The sequence below is a fragment of the Panthera pardus genome, unplaced genomic scaffold (genome assembly GCF_024362965.1).
Source record: "Panthera pardus isolate Hobbes unplaced genomic scaffold, ASM2436296v1 HiC_scaffold_26, whole genome shotgun sequence".
In the NCBI taxonomy this organism is placed as follows: Eukaryota; Metazoa; Chordata; class Mammalia; order Carnivora; family Felidae; genus Panthera; species Panthera pardus.
Window position 1 is genome coordinate 2820048 of NW_026526832.1, and position 25539 is coordinate 2845586.

Genomic DNA, 25539 nt, shown 5'->3' on the forward strand with positions numbered 1-25539 from the left:
AGAAAAGAGAAGTGCTGTGAAATAGCGAGCGAGAGAAGTTGAACACACAATTGTCTTAACGGTGTGGATTATCCTGTAGCTTTGTATGAAGATGCATAGATAAATATTAGATGAGAATAGAATGTGAGGAATCAAAATAATAGATGTGTTAGGGTTATGGATTTATGGGTGAATTTCAAAAACATTCCTTTTAGTAGGCTTTTAGTGTTAACAATTGACACCAACTATTTTGAATAATTTCATAGTGAATAATGACTTGTGCTGAATATTATGCCAGTCCCTGGATGAAGGTTCCATCCTTCTTTGGGGTAGGACTTCTTCTGTGATATTCATTGTAATCTCTGTCTTATATGGCTTGTTGTTGTTTTTTTTTTTTTTGGTTTTGTTTTGTTTTTTTTTTTTTTGAAGAGAAAAAGTACAACAAAACCAGGAGATTATGAAGACCTCTTACATTTACATTCTGTAGATCTTCCTTCTCAAATTCCTTACAACCTGATACTGAATCCAAAGGAAGGGAGAGGCCCTGGGAGCTCTGATTTTGAACTTTAGGGATTTGGCCTGCTACTTCTCTAGAAAATGCCTGGTTCTCCCAAGCTTCAGTCAGCCTTAATAGAGGCACACATCCCTTCAAGAAAAACCAATATACCACAGTCCACTTGGCAAATGGATAATTCAGGTGGTGATTTACATTTTATTTTGGCAGATGGACCCTTCATTTTCAAAAGAATTCTTCATGAGTGTCCCTCAAAAATGTATTGACTTTTCAGGAACACATTGATTTCATGTGGTCACTTACCCTGTAGGTAGTATGTATACTTAGGCTGGTTCTTCCATACCATGAATAAGTGGGCTCTTGTCAAGGGGAAGAAACTGAAGAGATACAACATGGCTGTGACCCTCCAGCTTTCAATTTAATTTGGGTCAAATCAGTTCAACCCTGTGCAAGCCAATCCAGTGCAAACTAGTCCAATCTAACCAGTCCAAAAAGCATGTTGGTGTTTGTGTCAGTGAATCTAAGGAACATCATCTCCCCCCGAATTAGAAGTAAACAAAACAGCATGGCTTGAGTTGGCCCTTTTCCACTCACCTTGTGTGCCAACTTCTCAAGGCCTCCTGGCCTATGTGTGCTTAAGAATGTAGATTGGAGGAAGGGGAACTGGACAGAGCCTCGATGCCTGGCTTCTAGGCTTATTTCAGTTTCAACTACTAACAGCATTGAGTAAGTGGTCAACCTCTTGAGGCCTTAATCTCCTAATTTTTCAAATAAAGACAGTAGTCTAATTTTTTTGAGCACTTCTCTCCAGTCCTGGCAGTCTATGAATTCACCTTCAGCTCTTTTATACAAACTTTTTGATTAATTGAAACCAAATTTCCACTACTCTGATACTTTTAGTTGGCTCTCCTCAGAACATCAGTGTCCAGTTTAGCACTATTCTAATTATTTTCCTTATTTGTACCCATTTTTTTTTGGGGGGGGGGCAAGGATTATGTTTTTTTCTGCAGACTTTTCTACAGACTTCTTGAGGACAGGGCTTGTGACACTCACATCCTTATATCTCCTCATGGTGACTCGAACTCTTGGAACCATTGTCAAAACAACATCTTCTTGGTGATTCTGTCCTTTCTTTTAGGGTATCTCTCACATCTTTATAACAAGTTATTTTTTTTTTTTTTTGACATTTATTCATTTCTGAGAGACAGGGAGACAGAGCATGAGTGGGGGAAGGGCAGAGAGAGAGACACACACAGAATCCAAAGCAGGCTCCAGGCTCCGAGCAGTCAGCACAGAGCCCGACCCAGGGCTGGAACTCATGAACCGTGAGATCATGACCTGAGCCTAAGAAGGTATCACGATTTTAAATACATTCTGGAAGTTTCATAGATGCACTATTTCTTTTTAGAGTTAACATTGGAAATAATGTCACACACACGTTTTTTTTTAAAAGATGTATTCTTTTAACTAAATAAGGTTGTTTGACAAATTTATGTGGAGAGGGACACAAGATAATCCTCCAGTTGTTGGCAGAGCAGTGATTGCAAGTCGTTCAGTCCAAACACGCAGTTCTTTTCTGTCAGCTCCATGACTCCTTGCCTCTGGTTGAACCACTGTACCCGAAAGTGGACTGATCCTTTCCATTCCAAGTGGAAGTGCCCACCGTGAGCTACCATCACAGAGGTGGTGAGAATGGCCGTGGTGCTGGACGGGGCGGGGTGCTGGTGGAATTGGACTGGATTAGATTATCTGAGGTCATAAGAAATGAAACTTGGCTTGCAGTTGGCTGGCTCTAGAAGGTACGGTCTCCTATGCTTCCATGTAACGTTCTGTGTGACCGGAGGCAGCACAGAGCGGGCACGCTGTACAAGGACAGAAAAGGAATAAACAGGCCATCCTTGAAAGTCACAGATGGAAAAGCGGATTACAAGGGCAGCGCCGCTTTTCAGGAAGACCTGGGTCATCAGATCCAATGGGGGTGGTTCCAGGCAGGTGACGGTGTGGAGCAAAGAGAGCAGCGGGCTTGAAATCAGAGGACAAATATCTAAGAGTTGGCCTTTCCACTTGGGCAAGTCTTTCAGTCTTTCTGGTCCTGTTTCTTCATCTGTAAACTAGGGTGGTATTGTCACACTCTGTGAGTTAGCGTATCCAAATAACAAACAAACACAACCAGGCACACAGAAAAACAATCTGTATGATAGTTCTACCAACATATATCAGCATCAACAATTCATTATTCATTTGCTTATTTATTTTTTCAGTAAATGCTTGAACAACCAAGGCCCGGTGTTTTGTGCTAAGCACTGCAACAAGTAAAAAATTGTATAAAGATCAAGGTGTAGAAATTCTAGTTCAGGTCCTCAATAAATGGTAGATGAATCATAAACTGAAGCATGGAAATAAAGAGTGACTTTCTGTAGGTCTTCCAGCTACTATTATGATTCTCAAGTGTTATTTTGTTGCACAGTTTCCAAATTCCACATTGCTGGTTTCTTTATAATAGACAAAAGGCCCTGCCTTTTAGGAGACTAACTTTTGATGGGAAATAAAGACAGGGATACTTGGGGCTCACGCAAATCAAACACGTAAGTGATGGATGGGACATAGTGAATTCAATAAGGTGGGAAATCAAGGGAGAGTGGACTCTGGGTGAAATCAGATTTTCTCATTTTTCACAGATGATCTTTTGGAGGAGGTGGAATTTTTTTAGGTCAGCTGGAAATAAAACCAGTTTCATTAATTTTCAGACTTACCTACAGAAAAATAGCTAATAAGAGTTACCAGGTTCATAAATTTGATGGCCTTACATTTGACATGTGACTTGTTATTTTGGAGTGTATAATGAATCTGTCAACATGAGTGAAAAAGTTATTTGCAACTGTCACATCAGGTAGGCTTTATGAAAACATAAGCTCTGGGAACTTATTAAATTTTACTTACAAACTCTTAATACAGAATACAGTAATCGAGAAGAGTATATTCCTCTTTCTTACCTAATAATTAGGGTTTACTATATTTCTGAGCGACAGTGTATTAAAAACGAAGCAAGGGCTGAAGGTGGAGAGAGACAGTGGCAGGGGTGAGAGACACTGTAGACAGAAGCACATATCTGGGGGTAGGTGTGTATTGGGATGAGGGCAATGAAGGCTGGATTATGTCATTTTCCACAAATGTCTATTTAGCTTCTCCTGTTTCAAGAACTTTGCCTTTTTTTTTTTACAGTCAGTTTAGGAGACACTGCATTTACAATCTTAGAAGAGCAGGGAGGGCGTAGGAAGGAGAAGGCAAGCTAACACAAGGGCAAAAGCCTCAGACCCTTCTAGTCCTGTGGCTGATGTGGATTTTGTCACTAGTGTTGCATTCGGAGGAAAGCTTTCCATTCCTAGGTGGCTGCTCTGGTTAGTGTAGTCAATGGAGACTCATCAGAAGGATATAATCCAGCAACAGGAGGTATACAGTGAGTGCAGGCCAGCTGATCAGTATCTCAGTGCACAGCGGTTCTTAAGAGCCCATAGCCCCGGCTCTCAGGGGAAAGACCTCTGATTAGATCTCTACAGAGCCTACCCCGTTTCTCTATTTCTATAGTCTTTTCTCTCTTCCTTGCTATTTCCATCCCTCTTCTCTTTTGTCTTTCTTCCAGCTCTCTTTGTTATCCTTTCCCCTCTAATCTTTTTGTAAATGTACTTTAATTGAACACACTATGGAATTAAATTATAGACATTGGTTTGCTAAATAAAATGTGTACACACACACACACACACACACACACACACACATTATTTTCTATTTCTTGAAAAAAGAAGACAGAATTGAAAAATCTCTCCAAAATGTAGAAGCCCAGAGCAGATTACAGTTGACCTTTGAACAACATAGGTTTGAACTGTGTGGGTCCACTTATACATACATTTTTCTTTTGGATAAATACAGTACAGTGCTGTAAATGCATTTTCTCTCTTACTTATACTTTTCTTAATAACATCTTCTTTTCACTAGCTTTACTACAGGAATACAATATATAATACATTTAACATACAACATGTGTTAATCAACTGTTTATGTTATCATTAAGGCTTCTGGTTAATAGTAGGCTAATAGTAGATAAGTTTTCCAAGAGTTAAAAGTTATATTTTTTTGAGTGGATTTTTGACTGTGTGGGGGTTAGGGCCCTTAACCCCTGCATTGTTTGAGGGTCAACTGTATTTGTTTGGATCAGTGATCCTCAATCCAGAATTTCCTCATGTCTAGATTATTGTCTTTGGTGGACAACAGAAGAAAATACATATTGGAAACCCATATGTGGAGTTTCAGGTTTGTGGAGAGTACAGTGAAAATTGAATGGGAGTAGGTAGGAGTTCTTCTCACATTATCCAGGTTCAGGGAGCAGATCTGAGCATCTGTTTGGTGACTGAGGATCTTGAAGGGCTCAAGGTGAGTGTTCATAGGTCATGCTGCTGCCCTAGAGGACAGGGACTTCTGTGTCCTCCAACTGCCAGCACACAGACCAGGTACTCATAAATGTTTACAGAATGAAAGAATCCAGGAATACCTGTGGGATCAGAAGTTGTAAGGGACTGGGTTGAATATAGTCTGATTCCCAGGTTATTTATCTATGTATTTTTTTTAAAAATGCTTATTTTTGAAGGAGAGAGACAGAACACGAGTGGGGGAGGGGCAGAGGGAAAGGGGACACAGAATCTGAAGCAGGCTCCAGGCTCTGAGCTGTCAGCACAGAGCTCAGTGTGGGGCTCCAGCCCATGAACCATGAGATCATGACCTGAGCCAAAGTTGGATGCTTAACTGAGTGAGCCACCCAGGCGCCCCTGTGTATTTTCTTATTCTCTATCTGTGATGTTTGTTTTTTCCTTTGATATTTGTTTTTTTGCACAGTGAAGGGCAACAAACCAGTTCCAGAGAGTAGAGGACTTCTGTAAATGAACCATTGCCCACCTGCTCATGAACCAAGTGGGTAGGAAGACGGGTCTCAGTTGGCATGTAGTCCAAGAAGAGTTTATGATGTCTCAGATTCTAGAGCCTTCTTTTCCACAAGGATATAAAAGACACCCTCAGCTCACTCTCCTTCTGGCTGGGAAGACTGCTGAATGGTTGGGCCACTTGAAATCACATGCTGATGACTGGGAGCATGTTTCCTTTCTTTCAGTATAAAATATTGGTCTTTGGGAAACGCACCTTCCACCTAAATCCCTGCAACACTTTTACATTCCATTATGGTGTCAGGCAAGCTCAGGGGAAATACACTGAACTGAACTTGATCCTTAGGCCTGTGGGTGAGATATTGTGTCAACAAATAGTTCTTCACTGTACCTTAGTTTCTCCATCTTTCAGACAGAGATTTTTTTTGCCTTGACATGTCAGATAGGTAAAGAGGAACAGAAGGATTGTGATGTATTATTGCAAATTAGAAGAAATGAAGGTTTCAGGCCAAATTTAAAAAGGCTTCCTTGTGGAATGACTGCAAGGAGAACATCCATTGAACTCAGTCATGGAATCCAAGAACCTATTAATAATTAAGAACAAGAAAAGATCATGGATTGAGCATATATTCTGTGCATGCCTTCTACTAAGTGGGTTATGTACAGTGTTTCATTTAATGTCAATAGTGATGTGGAGACAGAGGTTTTATTACTATTACTTTATTATAGACAGAGAACCTGAGACCAGGAGGGTGTTAATTCCAATATAAGTTATAAGTGATGAGTCCCCATGGCAGAGTTCATTGATAGAAGCTATGGCTTCCCAGTTGGAGGACTGGAGCACTGCAGTGATTTATGAGGACACCCTTAGTGTCAGTAAGCCCCAGGTTGGCTAATGTTTGGGCAGGAGGTTGAAGGTATGTACCTTTCCTGACCTCCAGCATGTGTTATGTGTGGTTCCATAGAGCTCCCTAGACACCCCGCTGTCCATCCCATTGCTCCATGTTGCAATTTCTGTTAACTTGTTTCCACACTAGGCTGGGAGTTCCTTGAGGTTGAGAGCTGTCTCTTGTTCACTGTGTTACCTGCAGAACATAGTACAGAGCCAGGTACATGAAGATGCTAATCAATGTCTGTAGAATGAATGAAGGTGGGCGTCCATACATCCAATCGTATAAACGAGTTTTGTATGTAGTAGTTAGGGTTGCATGGTGTAGAAGGGCAAGCAATTAACATGGTGACTTGGGTAAGGACCAATGGATGAGTGAGTGGTTGTGTGGCCTGGTATATGTATTGGCGGAAGGGGAATATAGGAGAAGAGAATGTTTCTGTCATGGGTGCTAGGAAGTTTACTGAAATGTGCTCTGTAATGTTGCCATGACTCATCCCTGTTTTTCCCGGCCTTCTATCCCTGAGGTGCCCAAACTATTATTCAACATGAATCATTTCTTGCTGCCCTCAAATACTTCCAGGACCTCTGTGGGCTTCACGAAGCATCTACCTGCTCACAGTGTCTTTCTTACATGCAGACTGTATGGGTCCTGTCAACATATCAGACCTCTGAGAGGGTGCTGCCTATTCTGGGTTGAGGTTTTCCAGGGAGAGAACCCTGGGACTAGAGCCGGGGCAGTGGGTTTAGGTAGAAATGTATCAAGCAAAGTTAGGGTCAGTGTTACTTCCAGCCAAGTGCTGGACCCAGACTTGACCAGGTACTGTGAGGACCCAGGTGCAGGGGGCCATAGGAACTACTGGAAGGGCGTGGAGTGCACTGCCCAGCCTGTTGGAGGAGGATGGGAGTGAAACCAACAGATGTGCTCAAGGTTCTATTTTCAGTTCCCCAAAAGGTCTTCTCCTTGACCAAAGCAGTGTGACCGTTGCCATGACAGTTGCTATCTTGGTCCCTGGGACTCTCCCTCAAAAGGTGGCATTACTTTTTTAATCTTCTTAGGCCAGTCACCATGAAACTCGATACTAACCCACCTGGGGTGGGGATGGGCAGGGCCTGTCTGGGGTCTGAGCACTATGATGATGGAAGATGTTTTGGTACTGAGAGGGACCTTTGGTTAATGAGTTATTTTTCCAAATGAGACCAATACTCCTAGCTATCTTCGGCATGGCTGACTTTCCAGTTTTGCTGAGGATCACAGATTTCTCTCCCGAAATGTCCATAGTGAGCTCATTGTTGCATCTGGTAACAGATGGGAAGAACTCTAGCCTTGAATCTCAGTCTGTCTCCAGGTGATTAGGCCATGCCATCCAGCCTCTGCTCTTCAGTCTCCTGACCTGACTTCCAAGCTCTTTACTTGGTCAAAGACCCAGGGCTTCTTTGCCCCTAAGAATGGCAGCTGTGAATAGAAGTTGTGAAGGGACCACAATGTGTTGCAGTTAGGGCTGTTGATCAGGCTGCCTGAGTTTGAGGCCTGACTTTGGTATTTACCTATTGTGTGACCTGGGACATGGTATTTACACTAAGTCTTAGTTTCCTTGTAATACAGACTACATGTGGGGTTGTTGGAGGATTCAGTGACACGATCATCGTTGTCAGTGTTGGACATTGTATGCATTGCTATTATTATGGAGTAAAAACCTGTTACAAGCTGGCATGTGTTGAGCCAGAAGGAGTATTACAGAAGGTTTTCTCTGTGTACTTTTTGTTCCTACATTGACCATCAACATTTTATCATGGTGTCGTAAGTTGAAGGCTGTTCCTTATTTGTTCCTTGACCCCATGGTGAAACAAAAGCTTGTGTAATTTTTTAAGAAAGACTCAGAGAGAGGGAAGACCTTCATCCACTCTCTAGTCCAATCTCTTTGTTAGTTTTAGAGTCGCTTGAGGCCTTACTATTACTATGACAAACCAGTGTTACTGAAAACCTGCACAGAACCTGCTGAGTGCAAACTCTAAGAAAGACATGGTGGTTTGGGCTTGATAAGCTTGGTTTAAGTTACGGTTCTACCTCTTGTGAGCTCTGTGATTTTAAGCACACTACATAACCTTCCTTAGCCTCAGGATCCTCATCCATGAGGCCAGGTTAATAAATACCTCAGTGTGTGGTATGAGAATCAAGGTGGTCGTGCTAGTGACAGTGCTAGCAAATGACAGTACTCTCCCCTCTTCTGCCTTCCCCACCCCATTGCCCCTGTCCTCACCGTCCTCCCTTTTCTCCCTCTATGCAGAGAATCTTGCTGGTTTCAGGGATACAGAAGGTTCCAGAGTTAGGAGGTAGGACCTTCTCTTAAAAGATAAGTAACCACATGGTAGGGGTAGTAAGAACCATTCAAGTCCTAAGAAGAGATTGTTAGGACAATGGAGGGGTAGAAAGGCTGAGAGGAGCTAAGGGGAGAGACCAGAGGTATCTATGGGGGTCTTTCCCATGCCAGTGGTCTCTAAGAATTCATGGAAGGAATTGGCATGTGGAACCTAGGGTACAGGAAGTGGCGGATGATAAGGGGACTCCCTTGTGAATTCCAATCTTCTCCATCTTCTCCTAGCTTCCCCCTTCCTGGAGCCTTTACTTGTGTACTTCTATCTACACAGTCTTCTTGAATCGCTAAACCTCCACAATCTAAATTCTACATATTTATTGAAGAAGTTATGAACAATTCCCAGCATGTCTGTGGACCTCTCTGCATCAGTGCGTGTGGACACTCCCTTCACTTCTATCTGTGGTTGAACCGTGTTCCTAGCGAGGGGCAGCACCTCCACCTGTGTTCCACCCACCCCATCTCACCTACTCAAGGACATCACTCTAGCATGTTTCTCTTGTCTTTCCTGCAACACCAGATTTTCTTCTTTACCGGATTATTCTCATTAGCATTCCAAAAGGCTGTCATTTCTCTTCTTCCAGATACTGCCTTTTTCCAACTCTTTCCTCCAAAGACTTGGCCGTGCAAACTGTATCCAATTTCTTTCTTCTCATTTTCTCTTGAACTCATTCTGATCAGATTTTTGCCCTTGCTGTTCTACAGACACTGCTTTTATCTAGTTCACCAATGACCCCCACATCTCTAGATCCAGTGGTCCATTTTCATTCCAGTTGACAACAGTTGACAACTGATCAGTTTCTCCTCCGTGTAACATTTCTTCTTTTGGATTCCAGGACAACACCACTCTCCTGATTTTCCTCCTTCTCTGACCAATCCTTTCTGTCTTCTTTTCTGGTTCTTCCTCATCTCACCAACTTCTTAATGTTGGAGTGCTTCCCATCTTAGTGCTTGGGTTTCTCTATCCCTGCACACCTGGTGTCTATTCTGTCACAGTCTGAGGGCTTTTAACACCATCCTTATGGTGATGACCACATTTATGCCTCTAGTACTGACCTCTGTCTTCCACATTACAGGGTCTTATATCCAGTTGTCCACCTGTCATCTCTGCTTTGTTGTCTGATAGGCATCTCAGACTTGGCACATCCACAGTGAAACTCCTAAAGCTTCTGCAATCAAGGCAGTGTCTAATGACAAATAGATCCCGGAAGGGAATAGAGATTTTAGAAGTAGACCGAACTTTATGGTCACTTGATTTTCAACAAAGGTATCAAAGCACTCCGACTGGGGAAAGGGAAGTCTTTGGGGTTAAAAGAATTATGGCTGGAGAATAAGTTGAAAGAAATCAAATAGTAGCCAAACTGAGCTACTATTATTATGACGATGACTAATACTTGTGCCTTCCTCAATACATGCTAGGCTGGGTGTTCAGTGGTTCACATGAATTATTTCATTCAAGTCTCACAACAGTCTTACAAGTAAGACTTTCCGATGAGAAAACTGAGGCACAAACGTCAAGTAACTTTCTGTTATGACTTGTGAGCATATCTTCCCAGGCAATTATATATGAACAATGATGTGGGAAAAGAACATAACAATGTGTCCACTTCATCTAGCCAGGCTCATGGTAATGGGTGACTTGAACCCTAGTGCTAACTCACCAGTGCTCACCCAGTAGGGAGAGAGCACAGAATCCCTGGCTTCTGTCTTTGAGATTCAGCCTTAGGTCCTCCAGTGGCCACTCTGGCCACTGGTACGGTTTAGTAAAAGGTCCCACCTTGTTCACATTGATACCAACCCTCCCTCTCCTCCCCCCAGCATAGGTGCCCAGGCCGAATGGCACCTTCTAGAAGGATGAAAAGAGGAGAGACCTCAGGAAGATGGAATGTTTGACTCTTTGTTCTATGCAGCACCATAAGCACAGGAAGGCAGAATTGTATACGTTTTCAGAGAGCAGAGTTAGGCGGGTGGGGATCTGATCCCAGGCCCACCACTGACCATGTGGTCTTGACCTTAGCCTCTTTTATCCATAAATTGGGTGTAAGATACTTCTTTTTTTAAATGTTTATTTATTTGTGAGATAGAAGCATGAGTCGGGGAGAGGCAGAGAGAGAGGGAGAGAGAGAATCCCAAGCAGCCTCCACACTGTCAGTGCAGAGCCGACATGGGGCTCAAACCCGTAAGTTGTGAGATCATGATCTGAGCCAAAACCGAGAGCCAGACGCTTAAACCGACTGAGCTACCCAGGTGCCCCTGGTGTAAGATATTTCTTGATGTGAAGTTATTTTGAAGTACCAGTCATCTATATCTATATATCTATCTATATCTATATCTATATCTATATCTATATCTATATCTATATCTATATCTATCTATCTATCTATCTATATGTAGAAAAGTGCACAGATTATACAGTTTGACAAATTTCCACAGTGGTACACATTACTTAACAAAACTCCAGAAGCCCTCCTGCTAGGCACCACCTCACCCCATGCCCAAAAGTAATCCCCATCCAAATTTCTAATTGTGGTTTTAACTGGCTTGGAACTTTATATAAATGAAAATATATAGAATATATCTTTTGGGAGTGCCTGGGTGGCTCAGTGGTTAAGCATCTGACTTCGGCTCAGCTCATAATCTCACAGCTTGTGCGTTCAAGCTCAGTGTCCGGCTCTGTGCTGACAGCTCAGAGCCTGGAGCCTCCTTCCGGTTCCGTGTCTTCCTCTCTCTCTGCCCCTCCCCCACCCGTGCTCACTCTGTCTCTCTCTCTCTCTCAAAAATAAACATTAAAATTTTTTTTTTTAGTTTGGACTCTGTCTCCCTCTCTCTCTGCCCCTCTCCTGCTCATGCTCTGTCCCTCTCTCTCAAAAATAAATAAACATTAAAAAAATTTTAAAAATTATCTTTTGTGTTTGGTTTCTTTTGCTTGTTGTCATGTTTATGAGATTCATCTATGCCATTCGGTATAGTTATAGTTTTAAAATTCTCCTTATGTAATAGAATTTCAGTGTGTAAACATACTACAACTTTGTGACCCATTCTATTGTTTGTGGGCATTTGGATTATTTCTGGTTTTGGGCTTTTATAAATGAAGCAGCTCTGAAAATGTGCACAGGTCTTCCGGTGGACAGAGACACAGTCATTTGAAGTGGGATTGCTAGGTTATACTGTATGAATCTCTTTCCGCTTTCTAGAACTTGCCCAACATTTAAAATTTTTTATTTATTTTTATTTTTTAATAAAGTTTTTAAAGTTTATGTGTTTTTGAGAGAGACAGAGACAGCATGAGTGGGGGAGGGGCAGAGAGAGAGGGAGAGAGAGAGAATCCCAAGCAGGCTCTGTGCTGTCAGCACAGTGCCTGATGCGTGGCTCGAACCCACAAAACCATGAGATCGTGCCCTCAGCCCAAACCCAAGAATGGAATGCCCAACCGATTGAGCCAGCCAGGTGCACCTTAGAACTTGCCCAACATTTTAATGAACATTTTTAACCTTGCAGTAAAGTAAGGTTTAAATTAGGTTGTGGAAAGCACTCAGTATGGTTTTTGGCAGATAGAGAGATCACATTCCATTAAATTAAAGTGCCATAATGGACTTTACCATTTCCCTGTTGCGTGTTCATTTAGATCATTTTCATTGTTTTGTTATTTTATATAATGTCACAGTGAATGACTCTTTATAGATGTTTCTTTCTTTTGAAAAATTTGCTTTGAGTAAATTCTTAGGTAAGTTCAACTGGATCAGAAGATATGTGACTGTAGAAACTGTCACCCTTAAAAGGACTCTGAGGGTCTGCTGAGGAGGGGAAAATGAGGAAGCAAGCCTCTTACACCATGGCCCTGGGGGTGGGCAGGATATGAAGACAGGTCGCTTATGGCTTTCATGGAGTGTCTCGTAGAGGACAGGAAGGTCAGGTAGAATGCGGGATGATGATTTTTATACGTGGTGGTGATTTTATAGCAACTGGGTGTTTAGTTCCTTAGAAGATAAACTGGGTAATTGGAAAAAAAAAAAAAAAACTATACCAACTGGTGCAAAGATTCATTTTATTTATTCATTTCCCCCCAAATATTATTAGCATGATTAAAGCCAAAGAGGGGGAGGCAGTAAGGTGGGGACAAGGGCCTGCAATAGGTGTGGGTCTCCGATGGGGAAAGGTCCGGAGGCCTGAGGAGGGAGACAGAGAGTCTGGGACTGAGGCGCAGGTGATGAGGCCTGCTAGGCTACTCTCTCTGACACTCGCTCCTGTTGAAGCTCTTGACGAGGGTGGAGGCCAGGCTCTTGTGAGTGACCTCGCAGGAGAAATTTTCATGACTTTGGTACTCTGTACTGGACATCGTCAGGGTGCTGCTGAGGCTGTAGGTGCTGTCCTTGCTGTTCTGCTCTGTGGTACTCTCCTGGATGCCTTTGTTTTGGACAACGCCATCCACTTTCCACTTGACATTGACCTCTTTGGGGTAGAAGTCATTCAATATGCACACGATAGAGGCACTTCCTGTATGTAACTCGTCCAGAGATGGTTGGAAGAGAAAGACAGATGGCTGAGCATCACTCCCTGAGGAAGGAAGCACAGAGAATGGTTGTTAAGTAACAGGGAAGTTCTCCATTTGGGCATATTGTTTGTGGGCAATCCCGGAGCCCATAAGGGAGACAGAGCAATTTATTCTGTGTAGCAATGAGGGAGACCAGGAAGCAGATTTATAATCTCCATGATTTTGAGTGTTTCTCTAGTCCCTATCTCTTAAGAAAGTTTTACACTGTTTTGTTTGAACTCTTTGCAGCCATTTTAAGGGCTTTTTTGCTTTTCTGACCTCACCTTTCCTTCAGCTGTGTTCCCTGCCCCCTGCCATGCACCCAGTACTTTAGGCAAAGAAACAAAGGCCATTTAGTCTGACTCCCTCAAAGTTTAGAAGAGAAAACAGGTCTTGGACCCCCTTACAGCGATCATTCCTCCGTGCCTCTCTCAGAACTGTGTAGCAATATCGGGCTGATTTTTCCTTCCTGGGTTTTCTTTGAGTGTGTTAGAGCCAGACCCCCCAATAGAGTGACTTTAAGCCCCGAGTCTGTGCCTGGGCTGAGGCACAGCCCTGTTACCTTCTGTGATCAGGCTAGCAACTCTCCCACCTCCTTACAAAGGCCTTGAAGGAAGACTGAGCCCTCGTCTGACAGCTGTCATGATATGGGGCGATAACAGACCAGACAATGGGGGTCAACTGTAATTTTGGCCACCTGCCTACGAGGAACTAGCTAGCTTCGGTTCTGACCATGAGCAGCTGCCAGATGGCGTCTGGGAAATCCCCCCCTGTGGGCATTCAAGCTGTCTGGTCAGAGAGCAAGGGCTAAAATAACAAATCTAGAATCCTTTGCTGGGAGAAGACTGCAGATAAGTGAACAGGTTTTTATAAAGCTAACCTCCATTAACAAAGCATTTCAAAGTAAGATACTGAACTTTCTATGTTTTGATTTTTTTTCTCTTTTCACTTTCATTACTAATTTTTCTCTGAGAATTTTATAAAATAGCATTGGCCGCAAAAGAGTGTGAATTCTAGAAAAAAAGGAAGGGAAGTATCTAGGAAGATACTTCTAACCGGGTGACTCCTTGATGCCTTTAAAATATCCATCCTGCATTCAAATATTAAATGATTAGCACATTGATATGGAAAGTCTTACAAGACATTTTATTAGCTTTTAATGGAGTTTAAGCTTATAAAAAATGTTTTTAAAAGGCCCTAAAATAGTTTTAAAAAGCTACATAGTTTAAATAGTTCTAAAATAGTTCTCAGAGTTTTAAAACAGCTCTAAAATAGTCCTATAAAACTGTTGCAGACCAAAAATAATCTTTCATAAGCACCACTTTTGAAATCAGCTGAAGTAAACAACAAAAAATTACTAAACTATTTTAGAGGGTATGGAATTAAAATACTCAGATTAAAAATTTTCTACCACAGAATGAAAGTATTGGAAAATATATTTATATCAAGTTTTTATTAATGGCATTTTTCTATGATTAGATATTTCATACAACTGAAAAATAGTCCTTCCCAAGCCATTAATTTTTTGAAAATTAAAAACATGTCACAAATTTATTTTTTTATCTGATGGTATTTAATGTGAACTCAGTAAAAGTTAATTGATTAAAACTGGAATGGCCAGACGGCCTTAAATTCAGTTTTTGCTGGTAAGGATTTTACTCGGAAAGAATGATATATATTTCTTTCTTTAGGATTGTACTTTTATTATTTAAATATATTTGATGAGAGGATATTGAAATCATTACATGTCACTGAAAACAAAAGTAGCTTTAACTTTTTGATAGTCCTCTAATGGAAATTTTCATATAACAATGACTGAATTTTATTTCTGAAATTTCTAATAAATCAGACTTCTCCCTGTTTCTTCTATGTTAGCTCAGTGCCCACTACATTTCTATTCTTTTTCGTTACTGCCATTATTCGTATCACTGTGTCGGGAAAGCCGCCACAGTAGAGTTGAACAGGTGAACGAACGTGGAGTGGCCGCGGCCTTTAGTGGCTAGGCGCACTGCCACACGAGTGCTGTGGCCTGATCATGAAAGTTATTCGGTCATGACAAAAGACCGCCATGAGGTCTATAGACCACGCAAGATGTGCCATGGCTTCCTTGACGATATAAAGTGGCCAAGTAATAACGGAGGGAAATAAAAGAACACACTCACTAAAATATTTACTATTTTTTCTACAAGTCCATGAGCATTCAAACATGCAATTATTTTACTTAATTTAAACGAATGTGTTCAAAACTGAGATTTTCGCGATAACCATCTTTTCACCATTACAATAAGAAATCATCTCACATTTAGTCTAACATAGAAATGGATTTTTACAAAGAAGGTAGCTATCAGGATATAGAACTTCTGTAGAATTTTTGAATATTAACAGTTAATCACTCGTTTTAGGCTCCAAAGATAGCATTGCAGCTGATTCTCAATTAAGCTGCAGGTTTTACATGGCAAACAACTACGCTTTTCTAACTTCTTACCAATTTTTCATGCATTCTATGGATTTTAATTGTTATCTTATAAAATTATTTATCAGGAGAGAAAACAGACTAAGAAGTAAATTTCTGTATCACACAGAACAAGCAAAACTCGCTATAACATCTGGTAAAACTCAGCGAAAATTAGTTCACTTTTTCTCTCAAGCTTCAAAGATTCCTTTTCATCTACACTAATTTTTTTTTTCCTTTTGAACAATGAAATTTAGATTAAATTAATCTTTTTGTCTAGAAATCCATTTTTGGCGCTGAGTTTAACTTTTGAAATTGATGACAAATCTGAAATGGTCTCATGTACCCGTCCGCACAAAATTCATACTTCAGTCTCTGAAAGTCATCACTGATATTTAGACCCAAATTTCAACAGGCAACAGAGAAAAATTACTTACGTTTAATCTCCAGATGTGTCCCTTGGCCAAAGGTGGTCCACTGTATTAACTTGATTACTTTTCCCTCAACACAAACCTCTTTTTGCTGCTAAGCTCATTAGATTGATGGATACAGAGAAAATCTGGCAATTTAGATGCCATGTCAACTAACTGTCTCTTTGCTCTTCCTTGAGACAAATTGATTTTCAGTCCCTTACTCATCTGATTTTCAGAAGAATCCCGTGCTCTTCAGAGTTGACCTCAACTCACACTCCACACATGAAAACCCCCAAATTTCACAACACTACCAGAAAAAGGACTAGAAAAGTGTACTTACGTTTGATCTCCAGCTTGGTACCTGGGCCGAAAGTGAGCTACACTGAGGGCTTTGACACTTAGCCCTCAACAAAAACCTCCTTCTGACGCTGATCATATAAGAAAGTCCAATTCCGAGAAAACTCCAGCTGTCTTTCCCCTTCTCCCCACAAAGCCTACTCTCATCACAAACTCAACGATTTGTTTGCTTAGCTGAAAAGTTGGCTATTTTCTCATTTTCTGCTATTTTCTTTTGGGGCACCAGGAATGGCTCATTTTACCAAAATGTCACAAACTTGAACAAATATTACAACAGGACGAAAACCTCACACATAATTGAACAAAAAGGTACTTACGTTTCATCTCCAGTTCGGTCCCCTGGCCGAAAGTGAACCACAGTGATTTCCCTTAACCTCCACCTCTATGAAAACCCACCCTGAAACGGTAGTCTCTCTCCCCAGTGACCCTATCTTGATTTGGAGATCTTAAAAATCAGTGGTCAGCTAGCCTCCAGTGGAATGATTTTCCCTCCTCTGTACCTGGTCTGGGAATGAGATTTGTTTTATCCCTGACATGTAATTAATTAGAACACTTGAAAAGGCAGGGGGGCGGGGGGAGAAAAAGCAAACCAATTAGACAAAAACAGTGAAGAATTAGTTGAAAAAAATACTTACGTTTTATCTCCAGCTTCGTCCCCTGGCCGAAACTGTACACACAGTAGTTCCTCCTAATCTCCTTCCTATACGAAAACTGAATTTCCTTTTCTGACAACTGAGCAAGGCTCTGTGTAGAACATATAATTATGCTTCCCCATAGATTTCTGAAACTATCACTTAGACAAGTTATTCTCACCCAATGACTGAATCCCGTTCCTCACAGAAAATGTGTAATACACTTTTGAGTTTGTTTGTAGACTTTATCTTTGCCTTAGAGGATGTCAGATCCTGGTTGTAAAACGTCAGCTTATACAGATCGCTTCATAGATCCGGGAATCACAAGACAACAAACAACTGAAGAAGGAAGGTTTGGGTTTTACTCACGTTTGATTTCCAGCTTGGTTCCTTGGCCAAACGTCCACCACAGTGATAGTTCCCCATTGTGTCAATGTACAAAAACCCTTCTCACTAAAGGGGACCAGAGGCCCTGGGTCAGCTGCTGAAGCTTTACTCTGTTTTCCAGCAGGTGTCGAACCCTCAGGGCTTCCCTGATAGAGAATGTTTTTTAGGTAAGATCTAAAATCTTGGAAGAGGATATATTTATGTCTACGGGCTGATGATCCCTTTCTTTAGCCATCTACCCTATCTGGACTGCCTATTTATTTATTTGAAGGTAGGCTGAATGGAAATGACAAAGAAAACAAATAAGTTTTAAAATTTTCACTCTTTTATACCTTCTCCTGGGGCAGGGAGCTTTTGCAAATGATAAACCTCATTCAGTATAATTATGGGATTCTAGTTTTCTCTCAGTTAAGGATAATTAAAGAGTGTCTTTGTATTTGACCTCTCCTTTGCCATGATATTTCAAAAAAGGTATACTAAATGTATATCAGATCAGATCAGATCAAGGCTCATGTTTTACTTTAAAACATATTTTGGCATCAAGCTGTAGAGGACATCTGAGCCCAAAACAAAGATCAAAGATCAATAGAGTAGAAAGTAGACTTTACTTAGTTGGTCATCTGTTGTCAGAGGGTACCCACCATGTTCAATGAGATGAACCATGTACAGAATGTCTTTGGAGCTGCTGGAGAATCGTGCCATGCCATGGTGTTTCCGTGGTAACCCCATCAAAGTGTGTGTGTGTGTGTGTGTGTGTGTGTGTGTGTGTGTGTGTGTCATTTTGAGAGACAGAGTGAGGGAGGGGCAGAGAGAGAGGGAGAGAGAGAATTCCAAGCAGGCTCTGTACTGTCAGTGCAGAGCCCAATGAATTTTTTCAAAACTCAGTTCAAGAGAGACCTTCTCTTGGATTATCCCCCAGCCAAGTGACTCTGCTTTGTAGACTACAGAGACAGATCTAGAACACCTAGTTGTTCTTACCGGCTGTCAGATTCTTTCTACCCTACTGGACTGTAAATTGTTTGATGTTTCATTGTCTTGTATTTGGAAGGCCCAGTCTAGTACCTTCACTTGGCAAATGTTCAACAAACATTTGCAGAATGAATGAATGAAAAAAAAAAAGACATTCCACAATGAAGAGTTGAAAATCAATAATGAACCAGAGCTAATAAATTATAATAAACCAAAGACTAATACTAACCACTGAAATAGTATGTTTCAGGGGCACCTGGGTGGCTCAGTTGGTTAAGCATCTGACTTTAGCTCAGGTCATGATCTCAAAGTTCATGGGTTTGAGCCCCACGTGGGGCTCTGTGCTGGCAGCTCAGAGCCTGGAGCCTGCTTTGGATTCTGTGTCTCCCCCTCTGTCTCTCTCTGCCCCTCCCCGGCTTGCGCTCTGTCTCTCAAAAGTAACTAAACGTTAATAAAAAAAAAAAAGAAAGAAAAGAAAATATTTGGAGCTCCCGGCTGGCTCAGTCAGTTAAGTGTCCAACTTTGGCTCAGGTCCTGATCCCATGTTTCATGATTTCCAGCCCCACATCAGACTCTGTGCTGACAGCTCAGAGCCCCCGGAGCCTGCTTCAGATTCTGTATCTTTTTCTTTCTCTACCCCTCCACCTCCCTCTCTCACACTCTGTCTCTGTCTCTCAAAAATAAATAAATGTTAAAAAAATTAAAGAAATAATAAGTTTCATAAGAGAAATTGTAACTGTAATTCTGAAAGGTAGGGGTAGGTTTCCTTGATTCTGTCAGCAAGAGTTTTGCTATTGTCTTTAATAGCAAAATCAGCAGTGGATCTCACCAGAAGATGAGGAAAGAGAGGAATCATGGAGGTAGACAGAAGAGAGAAACTGGCCAGTGGACATTTAGTGTGCAAAAGAGTTGACTGAGGACATAGTCAACATAGATCCTAAAGAGGACAGAGTGATTTTTCTCTGCAGAGATACAAGCAATACTAGCCATAATACTTGACATTTATTGAACACTTACAAAGTGTCAGACATTTTACATGAATCATCCACATTTAATTATTCCCCAGAATCTAGGAACAAGAAACTGATATTATCCCTGTTCTATAGGTGAGGAAAATTGAGTTCAGAGATGTTAAGTAACTTCGCCCTAATAGTGAGTGGCAGCACTGGGAGCTCATGCACTTAATTGGCCCTGGGAGTAGAAATACCCAATGGAAGCAGCATGCATGGCCAATGACATTGGGGTGGGAGAAGGAAAAGGGATCTCCTTAGACTGTCCTAGGGATGGAAATGAGTAGATGACTGTGCTCAAATGTATATACAAGACTGATCATTGAAATGTTTAGAAGTTGAAGAAATGGAAAATAACTGAAATTTTCACCAATAGGAATTTGGTTAAATGGATTATGATAGAACTTTGCAATGGTGCACTAAGCAACCAATAAGAGGATGAGGTCGGTTTCTATGTAGTCACAAGGAAGGTGTTTGTGAAAATACAGGCCATGGAATGATATGTTTTGTGTGATATTGTTCCATTTTAATGGATATATATGGATATAAATACAGGATAATTCCTGAAAGAAATACAACAAGTTTTACTCAGTAGTTATCTCCTGGGCTTACAGAGGTATGTTGTTTGGGAAGAGGAGAGCAATGACACTTCCTTTTCCCCCTTCTGTATGTTGTAGATTATCTGATTTTTAAAAATTAGGTGAATACATTCATTTTGTGGTTTTCAGAAACAATAAGGCTGCAGCAATTTTGATAAAAAGTAAACTCTGACATTGCCTACTAGGATTCTCAATATTCATGTACAATGTATAAATATAATTTTAAATGATATATACACGTGCATGAGGGTTTTTTTGGTCAATTAATGTTTTTCTGTAATCTTTAAATCAAGAATTAATCTGGTTCTGTATAGGAGATACAAATGTAGGATAGGTGGGCGTGAGGGAGGGGCTGGAAAGTGGGAACGATAAAGATGACATGGCTCTATTGGGGATTATGTTCCTCAGTGAATAATGTGAAATTGGGAACTAATGTGAAGTTGGGATCTACTGTGAAGAGCGCGTCTAAATTATTGTACTAATATAGTATTTGCTACAGTATTTGCTTATCATAAGAACTATTGTGACAGAAACTATTTTACCGATCCCATATAGTTGTGATCAATAAGAATGGCTGATGTGATGTTGTAACATAACACGGATCACTGAGAAATGGTTGAGATCCCGAATATGTGTATGGTTCATCATTCGAAGGTAAAGGTTGTCTTCAAAGCATCTGTGAGGTTCTGCCAGGATCTACCATTCTACAAAACGCCCATGATGGACCTTGATAATACTGATTTACTGAGGAAAGGCACACTGTCAGTACACGAGTCTGACAGGTTCGTGGATTTGTGTATAAGAGTGATGGAAATGAAAATTTGGGGAGAGCATTCCAACAAACTCATCACTGAAGCTGTTTCCCATTTGACCCCCAGCAAAGTTAGATTCTTAGAATGAATTCTAAACTGCTTGTGGAAGAGAGAGAGAAAGCAAGGGAAAGAGAGTGAAACGAGAGACACCAAATGCCCACCTGTAAGTCATCCTGAAAACTATTGCTAAACTGTCTAATCAATGTTTTTCACATCTACCATTTCAAGAAACACTACTTTTGCCCTTTAGTTGGCGTAATTGACCAGGCTATTTGGAGACATCCGCTTCACTCACACCGGTAACATACAGTAAATCAGCTGACTTGTCCGGGACACTATGGCATAGTTTTGCTTTTTGCAAGGTTTGAGGATGGTGGTTTCCTTACCTGGCTCTGGAATATTTGTGTCTGATAATCCATCTTGAAGTCTGTGGTTCAATATTTTTTTCTACCTCATCAATCACAGTGGAGTCCAAGATAGGTGGTTCCTTTTACATCAGCTTTACTCCTCCTTAGGATTGTAATGGCTATCATTTATTCTTGATTCAAGTTGATATCCCATAAGGTAAGGATGAAATTCTTGAGTCCACATTCACTGGTGCCTAGAACTTGATCAATTGGCGGTCTTCCAGCTAGAGTGCCACAAATTGACACCTATCCTGAATTCCTAAGGGGCAAGGGTGGCCCCATAGCAAGAAGAAGGGAGACAGAGGAGGTTACTTGAGAAATTGCTGCTTCCTTAGTCCTTTGGAGCTGTATCTGTTTCCACTCATCTCTGAAGGAAGAGGTGCTGAAAGAAGCAAAATCCTTTGTTCTAACATGTGCACATGCTTGTGCCGTAAACATGACCCAAGATTTTGGACCTGCTCTGGAAAATGTAGATGTTCATCATGTTTCCAAGAAGACATTAAGGCTGCGGGTATTTTCTGACTTCCTAGAGTGAAAAAGAAAACAGCAGTAACAGTGCAGGGTTTATTACCCTTGGAGAGGCTTGCCACCCAGATTTACATGTCAAGTGTTGTGGTTTCTGGTTGGTTATACACAAGCGATGAGTCCCTCGAACTCTGCTCTGGAGTTCCCTGCCCCCCTTTGTTTGTCCCCTTGGCATCTAGCCCTAGCCCTGTGTCCTCTTTTATTCTACTACTGAGAAACCTATCATGGACAACTACTTTGATTGGGCTAGCTCTGGATGCAGTTGTGAAATTGATGATTTCAGGCTTGATTCTTCATACTTGTTTTCTTCCCCACTGTCAAATCTTCAGGTCCCTCATGGGCACTCTGCTTTGCTCCCTGATGGCTCAGGACCCAGCCCTGAGTGCCCTCCACCCCCCACCTAGTCTTGCTCATCTTGGGTAAGGACTTGGGCTCTGGATCTTTTCTGCCCACAGTCCCAAACTGCCTTATACCTTCAACGTGTATAATCCTGATCCCATGCAGAAGGATTCTGATCTCTCACGGCTTTCTGTTCCCATTAGCTTTTCTTTTCAGCTCTGTGGGTCTTGGTTACCATTTGACCTAATATTGTATTGTTTTTGCCTCTTGCCCTATTCTTCCTGTTCTTGTGGGTTTATTTCTTTAAAATAATATTCTTAAAAATCTTTTTTTTTTGTATTTTAGGGTGTTTCAAAAAAATTTTTTAATGTTTATTCATTTTTCGATATTCATTTTTGATAGAGACAGTGTGAGTGGGGGAGGGGCAGACAGAGGGAGACACAGAATCCAAAGCAGGCTCCAGGCTCCGAACTGACAGCACAGAGCCTGACGCGGGGCTCGAACTCAGGGACTGTGAGATCATGACCTGGACCGAAGTCTGTCAGAAGCCCAACCGACTGAGCCACCCAGGTGCCCTTGTTTGTTTGTTTTTAACAAGCAGGTATTGTGATGGAATGTATGTGTTTAATCCATCATCTTAACCTGGACCCTCTCTTAATTGACTCCTTTGAGTTCTAAATGGGGTTACTAGTCCAGGTCCTGGCTCTCTCTCCCACCCTAATCAGCATACACATTCTAGGGCTATTAGTCTATTGTTGGTGAAAGAGGAAGCACAGATTACTCCTTTCTCCATCACTGCCACCCCCCCAACACCCCAAGTATCCTGATTATCCTGGCTGATAACACAGAGTTACAAACAAGGCAGAAGGATGGGAAGAGGGCAGGCCTACAGGAAAACGAATGCACTTACACACAAAAGCAAAACCGAAACCCAACAGATTGAAACAAGGAATAATTTGGACTTAAAAAACAAAAAAAAGTTTATTTATTTATTTTGAGAGGGAGTTGGGGAGGAGAGGAGGGAAAGGCGGAGAGAGAATCCTAAGCAGGCAGGCTCTGCATTGTCAGAGCAGAGCCCAATATGGTGGCGCTCAATCTCACGAATCTTGAGACAATCTCACAAACCTTGAGATCATGACCTGAGCCAAAACAAGAGTCAGATGCTTAACCTGAAAGGGCGGGCCTACGCCGGCCGACTCCATCTTGTTCTGTGTCCTTCACCTTGACCACACCTCCTCCCCTTGAGTAACCCCCCCCTCACCTGCCTAACAGGACTCCGGACCCTTCCCCAGGACCCTTCCCCAGCCAATCGCCTGAGGCCATAGCCATTACCTCACCAACTGCCCCTAGGCCCCAATAAAACCTTTGTCCTTTTGAAACTCGCCCTCTCTCCCCGGTATCTCACCGCTGCGTCGGTGCAGGTAGGGGATTGAGCTCGAGCTAGCTCGAATAAAGGCTCTTTTGCTTTTACATCGGACTCGGCTCCCTGGCAGTATTTGGGGATCACGAATTCTGGGCATAACAAACCAACTGAGCCACACAGGAGCTCCTGATTTGGACTTTTAAGTTGAGTATAATGGACCTGTCCATCACTCGTTCAAAATCCCCCTTGCAATGACAGAAGAAATATAAAAATGAGAATAAAGTTATTTTGTGGTTGGAGAATCATGCAGGATCCCATTAGCAGAAAAAAACAGTTGTGGAAAATCACAAAGATTTAAATTTTGTGATTCAGTTGATGGAGAAACTGAAATCTAGAATCTTCCATTCCATTGCAAAAATAGAAGGGGTCTTTGAGTAGCCAGTACTGATTTTCCCTCAGAAAACCGTGGAAAACAAGCACCTCAGAGTTATTAGGGACTGGGCCTGTGTGTGGGATGGGAATAACACCTGGGCTGCCTCCATTGAGGCACCCTTCAGGCTATGGTGATAGTGATAGAAAGAAAAAGAGGCAAAGTTACAGGCATTCAAAGGCAATGGGATAAAAATCTTCCAGGCCACTAAAAGAAACAAAAAATGGACAAAGAAAATTAAACCAGTCTGGCAAAATTCAGGAAAAGGAAATAAAAAATCAAGAGAAAAATGTTAGATAAATAGAATTACAAAATAAGATGGAGAGACTAAGTCCAAACAGAATAGTCATAAACTGTAATAAATGCTGTTAAGTTATTCAAAACTTGAAAATGAGGCACAAAGATGACTGACAATGAAGACTCTTTCCTTGACCAAACTGTACTGTGGCTCCTCTGAGCTCTCTTCTCAAGTGGACCCCGAATTTTGGGCTTCTGTGTTCATCTTTGCGTTGTCCAATTTTAGCAAGAACCATGTTAAGTCAGTTTAACCAGAATCCCCTCCTTGATATCTGGTCACTGATGAGGGAGCGTGAGGCAAGCTGAGGACAAAGCACAAGCTTACAACAACCCCCAACCCTGGCCTCCCCCGCCCCCACACCTCCCACCCCAGGTAGGATATGTGTGATATTCCTCAGGTACCCTGGCCCCTGGCTGCCCATAAACAAAGGAAAAGACAGAAAACAAATGGTTAAAGGATAGAGTCTCCATCAGTTTACAAATATCTCATCCCGAGGGCCTAATCTCCAGGAACTCCCTACTGGTTTAATGATAATGCTTTGCTAGAGGGAAAACCACTTTAGTTTGACAATAGCTAGGCCTCCAGTAATCCTGAGTCTTCTTCAGCATATGGAAATCCCTTCAAGAAACTTCCTCTTGACTTTATCTCCCCCAACTCCACTGTGTATAAGCAGTCACTCTTCACAACCCCAGTGCAGCTCTTTCTGTCCACTGGTCCTGTCCCCATGCTTTAACAAAATCATCTTTTTACACTAAAAGATGTCTTCAAGAATTCTTAATTGGCCATAGGCTCCGAACCCCACCAACACTCCAAAACCCAATCAATCACCATCAACATCTGATGGGCTCCTCACCTTCACTGTTCCCAGGCGATGTCTGATCACCCCATCGTGCCTTCAGCAAGAGTCCTGTTAGGTCGATTTTACCAGATCCTCCCTTGAACTGGATGTTTTCTCTTAGTCATTTTTCCATCCGCTGACCCCCACTCTGCTCCTTGGCTATAAACTCCCACTTTTCCTTGTAGATGGAGTGGGGCCCAATCTCTCCTTCCCACTGTGCAGTGTTTCCTACACATTATCTTGATGATCCTAAGTCTGCCTTACTTTTCTTCAACAAATGTCTTGAGTAATTGTTTCTTTAACACTATGTGTCCTTTCAGGGTCATTTGACTTGCTAGAGAAATGAAGTTTTTAAAAATTTCTAATTATACCTAATTAAAAACTAGATTTCAAAGAGTTGCATGTTAACCTAGAGAAAACTGATGTCATGAAAATGATAAATTATTTTTGTCTGGGGAGGCAAAAGCATCTGACTCTTGGTTTCAGCTC

At 41.7% G+C, this 25539-nt stretch overlaps 1 long non-coding RNA gene and 1 gene segment (V, D, J or C); one reads left to right on the forward strand and one right to left on the reverse strand.

The window, feature by feature from the left end:
* Positions 1-12713: 12713 nt before the first annotated feature.
* The window catches only part of LOC109264355 (immunoglobulin kappa light chain-like), an 82668-nt gene continuing 69842 nt past the window's right edge, over positions 12714-25539 (reverse strand). The window contains 2 exon segments of the V gene segment in view: positions 12714-13242; positions 16759-16792. Coding sequence covers positions 12911-13242; positions 16759-16792 — 366 coding nt within the window.
* The window catches only part of LOC128773652 (uncharacterized), a 35136-nt gene continuing 26722 nt past the window's right edge, over positions 17126-25539 (forward strand). Inside the window, exon 1 of the long non-coding RNA XR_008418003.1 lies at positions 17126-17484. This is a non-coding gene — a long non-coding RNA (uncharacterized LOC128773652). The remainder of the gene's footprint in view (positions 17485-25539) is intronic.